Genomic DNA, 5,926 nt, shown 5'->3' with positions numbered 1-5,926 from the left:
TGCATATATGTAAGTGTACAGATGTTTGGGAGTGTGTGTGAATTTGTGAGTGCTTTGGAGAATGTGTGACTCTGAGTTAGTGTGACTATGTATAAGCAAGTGATGTGAGTGAGTATGAGTGTGTGGGTCTGCCTCCCTGGGGTTGGGGTGAACAGCCAGAAAGGATTCAGGGGGCCCCCACCATTCTTGGTTCCATCCCGGGCACAGCAAGCCTGCTTCTCCAACTCGTGACTCTGCCCTCCTTTGAGCTGGAACGGAGGTGAGAATGAGGCCCCCCAGTCTGACTCTGGGGAGGGGCCTGACTGTCTGCTTTTTGTTTCTATGACAGCTGCTGCTCACGCTGCAGTGGCTGCTAGGCCAGTAACCCTCCTGGTCACACCAGCCTAAGAAGGTGACTGGATCAGTTATTGCCACTCAATCTTTAAAGGAACTCCTTTACCAAAAAGCTTTGTGGCTAAAGACGTTTGGAAAGGCTGAGAATTCGGCTTTGAGGATCCACAACACACACTGACTCCAATTTAAAGGTGCTGAGAAGTCCTGTGGATGTAACCCTGGTGAACCTTGCCAGACCAGCATTCCACCTGAGGACAGGAACCCCCTCTCCACTCCCCCGACAGCACCTGTTAACTTCCCTCAGAACCAGTTTTCACAGAAGCTGCCGTGGGGCATGGTGAGCCATGAAAACAGCCTGCATCTGCCTAGCACATGGCAGGCTGCAAAGCTTCCTCACACACACAAAGATGCCGCCTTGGAGCCCTGTGGGCAGGCAACGCTGACCTCATTTTACAGGTAAGGGGACTGGCGACCCAAGAGGTGGAGCACCTTGCTCAAGGTACCCCAGCTTTAAAAAGGCCTGCCTGCCTTGGGACTCCATCCTCTTTCCTGCCCACAGAAGCTAGTGTAGAGCAGGGCCCTGAATGGGCTCAGGAAAGATGAAATCTTTTAGACAAGAAGGTGGTGCTGAAGCTAAGGACTCAGTCATGATGTGACTCCTGGGGAGGTGGATGGGGTCGAATAATTAGCGATGAGGCTGAAGGGGCCTGTGATGGGAGATGCTGAAGGGAGGGTTCCAACTGATCTTGGCTGGGTGCGTCTGTCATCTCAGCAGCCAGAAGTGAAGGACCCCAAAGAAGGTAGAAGCTGAGTTCTACTCCCCCCACCCACTCAGCTCAGTAAGCTCTAGTCCTGAGTGTGTGTGTGTCCATGCATGTGTGTGTATCTAGGGGAGGGGGGAGCATAGGACCTCTGAGGCACCACCCCTTCCCCCCTGTCCTACCCATGCTGGTGGTGGTGTTTGTGGTAAACCCTGTGACATGGGGTGGCGGCCTACCAGAGGAGAAGGATATGGCAACCTGCTGGCTTCTCAGCCTCCATAAAACAGGGTGTGGGGGATACGTTGGCAGCTGCCCCACCATGGCCTCCTGGGCTCTCCTGCTCCTTGCCTTGGCGCTCCTGGGCCCCCCAGGTAAGGCCAGTCTCCTCAGTGGAGATCCTGACAACTCCCCCAGTCCCTCAGCAGCTTTCTCCTCATGGAGGCCTTTCCCGCTGAACCTGGTGCAGCTGCAGCCCATCAGTGACCTGGCCGATGGGGAGAGACAGCCAGTGGGAGGACGTGAGCCCTGGCTGGGGCTCTAGTCCCAACTCTGCTGGCCACTGGTGTGGCCTGTGTCCCCCCTTTTCCTCCCTGGGCTCTGCCTCTTCATCTGTGTTAGGAAGGTCCTTGGCCCTCGTCAGAGGGTCTGGAGTTGCTTCTGGCCCACACTGGCTAGGGTTAGGATGGGGCTTGGGAGCGAGCGGAGACCTGTCACTGCTCATTCCCTGCTCCACACAAGCGTCCCCTCCCGGGCCCTGGAGTCATGGGAGGCTCCCAGGGCTCAGTTGAGGGTAAAGGCACTGCAGGAAGGGAGAATGGGTGGGGTCATTTTTTGGAAGGAAAGAGAAAAATAAACACAATCTCTTGAAAGGAGATGAGGACTTTCCTCTTAGATCAACCCCCAGATCTGTGTGTGTGTGTGAGAGAGAGGGGGTGGGAGGAGGTGTCTGAGTAGGGGAGAGGGGAACAGTCTTCTGGCTTTTTAGAAGAACTTGAAAGCATGTCTTATTGTTTGTTTGTTTTGTTTTCTTTGTTTTGCTGTTTTTGCTGAGAGTGGGTCAGTGCACCTCCAGGACAGTGTGGGAGGGGAGGGCCTCCCAGACTCCTCACAAAGCCCCACTCCCATCCTGGGCCCTGGGCACCTCCTGGGTTCCCCACCAGCTGGGAGAACGGACCTTTCCCTCTCGTTCCATCTGTGGAGGAATCCTGATGCTCTTTCTTCCCCAGATCTGGCCTTTTCTAGTCTGACCCCTGAGTGCTCTGACCTGGCCACGGCCAACCTGTGTGATGGAGAGCAGCTTTGCCAGGGCCTGGCCCAGAAGGACCCCCAGGTACTCAGGTTCCTGCTCACCTCCCACAGACTCTCTCTCTCCTCCCTGGACAGTGGTAGGGTGAGGGCTGGAGGTCTCTAATGAACAGGCGAGGGGCCGGAGGGGCTGTGAGCTGAAGACTGCTTTTGCTCACACCCATGCCTGGTGGGCGGGGTGCTACATTAGTTTGGCTGGGCCCTCCCGGAGAGGGTCTGACAGGAGAACAGGAGTCCGTGCTGGGCTGGGAGAGGTGCTGTGGGTGTCCAGCAAGTTCCGGGGTCTCTCTGAGACTAGCAGGTGGGTGGGCAGGGGCCAGCCAGCTTGGTTCAGGCCTCTAAGGACAGAAAGATCATAGATGATTCTGCTGGCCTTGGAGTGTCTGAGAGACCACCTCTCTTGACAGGGTAAGCTGCTGACCGCAGGAAAGGAGCAGGGCCTCATCAATTGTTGTCTCTGCCAGATGATCATCCAGAATCTGCAGAAAATTGTGGGAGACCAGCCTAATGAGGTGAGGCTTGTGGAGCCTTTGGCTTGGTGGTCAGTGGAGTGGGCAGCCTGGGTGCCCAGCAGGCCTCCCCAGAGGTGGACGCTGGATGAGGAGGGCACTGGGTGAGGGCCAATCCCCGTTGGTCCAGAGCTTCTCAGCAGAGGATCTGTGGGGCCCCTTACATAGCTGAGGATGGACTTCAGGGGAACCTTGGAGATCATGGCACTCTGGGAGTGTGCACATAGGAGGAAGAGTTTGAATGCTTTCCATGCAATTCTCTGGGCAGAGTTTTGAGAGGCTGGTCCAGGGGGCCTGAGTCAGTACTGCAACTGGCTGAATGGCCTGACAAGTCATTAATGTGTTCTGAGCCTCAGTTTTCTCAGCTGTGGAATGGGATGGATGGTAATTCCCACCTGGCAAGTTGCCTAAGCCTTTTAAAGGAGTGGAGGGTGGGATGTGCTCCACTCTACTTTGGGCACTGAGTGAATGCTTCACAAGTGAATGTGTCCTGACCAAGAACCATTGTTTCACTCTCCCTCCCTCTTTCCCGTCCCCGCCCCGCTGAACACCTTGGCACTGCAAGGCCCGCCTGCAGGCCTGGGTCCTCATATTTATCTTTCTCCACTGGGATGGCAGTAGAAAATAGTTTAACATCAAATGTGCCAAGGCTCCAAGCTCTCATGCCCTCCTAACCTTCTCCACGCACCTCCTGTAGGTGTAAAACCAGCCAGGTCCTACACCCAGGGAGGTGCATAGGCAGAGCCTTTAATGTGGGTCTGGCAGCCGTGGGCAACATTCTCCACACAGAGGACAGGGGGCAGTTGTACAGGGAGCTGAGACTCTGGAGCGGCCAAACGTCCTTCTCTCAAGAGCTCCTATTGGCCAGGGTTTGGCCAGGGCGTTGGGGACTGGGCCCAGTCTCTCTAGTCTTCACTCCCACGGCTGCCTGGCACCAGCGTCCTGCACACAGCACTCCCATCTCCGGAGCTGCTGGGGCCTGCAGTGGGGTGGAGCTGGCTAGGGCTCACTGGATTCCTGTGTTGTACTGTGATGCTGCCACTGCAGGACACCATTGCCGGGGCTGTGTCCCGGGTGTGCGACAAGGTGAAGTTCCTGAGAGACCTCTGCAGGAAGACCATGAGAAAATTTCTTGGACGCATCTCCCAGGATGTCATCGCTGGCAAAACTCCCCATGCAGTTTGTGTGGACATCTTTATATGCAAATCTCAGGCAGGTGAGTGCAGAGGTGACAGCAGGGACTCATTCCTGGAGGGCCCCAGACAGCCTCCCCACGCATGTGTGACAGGGTTTAAAAACACAAAAATACATAGAAAACTTCATAAGCAGCTCATACATGTCCCTCCATGCTTCCTTGTTATGACACATTACTTCCCTCACTTCCAATCTAGGAAAGTGTGGAGAAGTAGGGTAGGTGGGCATTAGCTAGAAATGTTTGAGGAACACTCATTAAGAGCTTTGAGAAATATTCATAAGATCTTGGGTTTTTTTTTATAATTTCTTTTTTCCCCACAGGCCATCCTGGAGTAAAATCACATCTCCGCCTCTCCACAAGTGTGTGACCCTAGGCAAGTAAATTAACCTCTCTGAGCTCCAGTTTCCTCATCTGTGAAAAGGGGATAGTAATTCCTATTTCTGATGTTGGAGAGTGAATGAGATCATGATGTATAAAGAGCTTGGCACCAAGGCAATGCTCTTGGACTGAGATATGCGAGAGACATCAGAGCCCTGATCAAACTCCCATCCCCAGCCTAGCACAGATCCTTGGAAATGGGTGCCAAGGCTACATCCATCCCCATGACCCTGAGGGCCTGAGAGCTGGGCTTGGGAATCCTTCTGGGCAGGGAGGGCTCTGCCAGCCTCTTTCCCCAGCGCTTCCCAGGCTCTGCCAAGATAGAACAGGCCATGGCTGCTGGGGAGGGGGTCCAGAGGGGCCTCACGATTGGCCTCACAATTGGCTCTGGCAGTTTCTCCAGCCCTCACTGATGCTTCGGGACTTGATACTGGCAGACCCCTTAGTGTTAGGTCCCCATCATTTCCTGTCATTATAGCCTGTGGCTTTTACCTTCAAAGCCCCACTACCTGCACAGGCTCCTGACTGGCTTCTGGTGTGTTCCCCGCTGAACACACCAGAGTCCCTGTGTCCCCCAGAGACCCCACATATTCCATAGCTGGCTCTTCTCTCCATTCTAGGTGAGCCTCTTGTGAGCCTCTGGAGCCTCTGGCTGCACCCTGGGGAGAAAGCACAAGAACTCCAGCACTAGCTGCTGCTCCTTCCTTCTGAAACCCACAGCCAGCCTCCAGGTTCTCTCACCTCCCTCCTCCATTGCCTTCCCCGTCTTGGAAAATAAACTGTTGTGCAAGGTTTTAGTGCAGCTTCTCTTCCTTTGGTGGATTTCAGGGGAGGGCTCAGGGGCGTGCTTGGGCGATGCATGCATTCATTTAGTAAAGTTGCTTTATGGCCCCCACTCTGTTTTACATGCCAGGGATTTGGTTAGTGGTGAACAAGGCCACCTTAGCAGCTCTCACACACGTTGTCATGAAATACTGGTTGAGCACGTGCTAGAGCCACATGTTACTACAGAGGACGGGGTCTATAGCACGTATACCTCCAGGAGATTTCTGAATGGCTGGGGAGAGCAGCAGGGTCACAGGAAGAGTTCTTTTGGTCATAAGAACAGAAACCCATCATCCTTTTGCTTCTCTCGGCAGCCAGCCTTCTTTTGCTGTTCGGGTGAGTGTATTATTTAGGATTTTGTTTCAAGCAACAGAAGTCTTAGTTCACTCTGGCTTAATAAAAAAGACAACTTATTGACTCAAATAATTAACCAGACCATAGATAGCTTCAGGCACAGAATGATCCAGAAATCTGTGGCATCACCAGACCTCCAGTCCTGTTTCCTTCTCTGCCATCCTCTCACTTCTTCCCACCTCCACAGGGTACAATTGACCTTCCTTCTTGCTAGCGGGAATGGCTGCGTCAGGTCAAGACTTTCCGTCTAGACAGTATGTCATCTG

General features: G+C 54.0%; 1 protein-coding gene across 1 annotated transcript; it reads left to right on the top strand.

Annotated features, from left to right (window-relative positions):
* The first annotated feature begins 1,336 nt into the window (after nt 1-1,336).
* GNLY (granulysin) lies at nt 1,337-5,278 on the top strand. Its single transcript, XM_045193882.2, has 6 exons — nt 1,337-1,465; nt 2,321-2,424; nt 2,807-2,911; nt 3,956-4,124; nt 4,424-4,476; nt 5,102-5,278. Exons 1-5 carry the CDS (start codon nt 1,345-1,347, stop codon nt 4,468-4,470), a joined length of 546 nt encoding a protein of 181 aa, XP_045049817.2. The 5' UTR covers nt 1,337-1,344; the 3' UTR covers nt 4,471-4,476; nt 5,102-5,278.
* The last annotated feature ends 648 nt before the right edge of the window (nt 5,279-5,926 follow it).

This window comes from Desmodus rotundus, chromosome 5 (genome assembly GCF_022682495.2).
Source record: "Desmodus rotundus isolate HL8 chromosome 5, HLdesRot8A.1, whole genome shotgun sequence".
Classification (NCBI taxonomy): Eukaryota; Metazoa; Chordata; class Mammalia; order Chiroptera; family Phyllostomidae; genus Desmodus; species Desmodus rotundus.
The sequence above is the reverse complement of the archived record's forward strand: the minus strand, read 5'-3'. Positions and strand labels throughout refer to the sequence as shown.

What these genes read in the sequence shown, in the direction of transcription:
- GNLY (XM_045193882.2), top strand. Translation starts at nt 1,345, where the DNA reads ATGGCAACCTGCTGGCTTCTCAGCCTCCATAAAACAGGGTGTGGGGGA. An exon ending in TGGGAGACCAGCCTAATGAG is followed by an intron (nt 2,912 to 3,955) that starts GTGAGGCTTGTG and finishes CTGCCACTGCAG; the next exon opens with GACACCATTGCCGGGGCTGT. An exon ending in TATATGCAAATCTCAGGCAG is followed by an intron (nt 4,125 to 4,423) that starts GTGAGTGCAGAG and finishes TTTTCCCCACAG; the next exon opens with GCCATCCTGGAGTAAAATCA.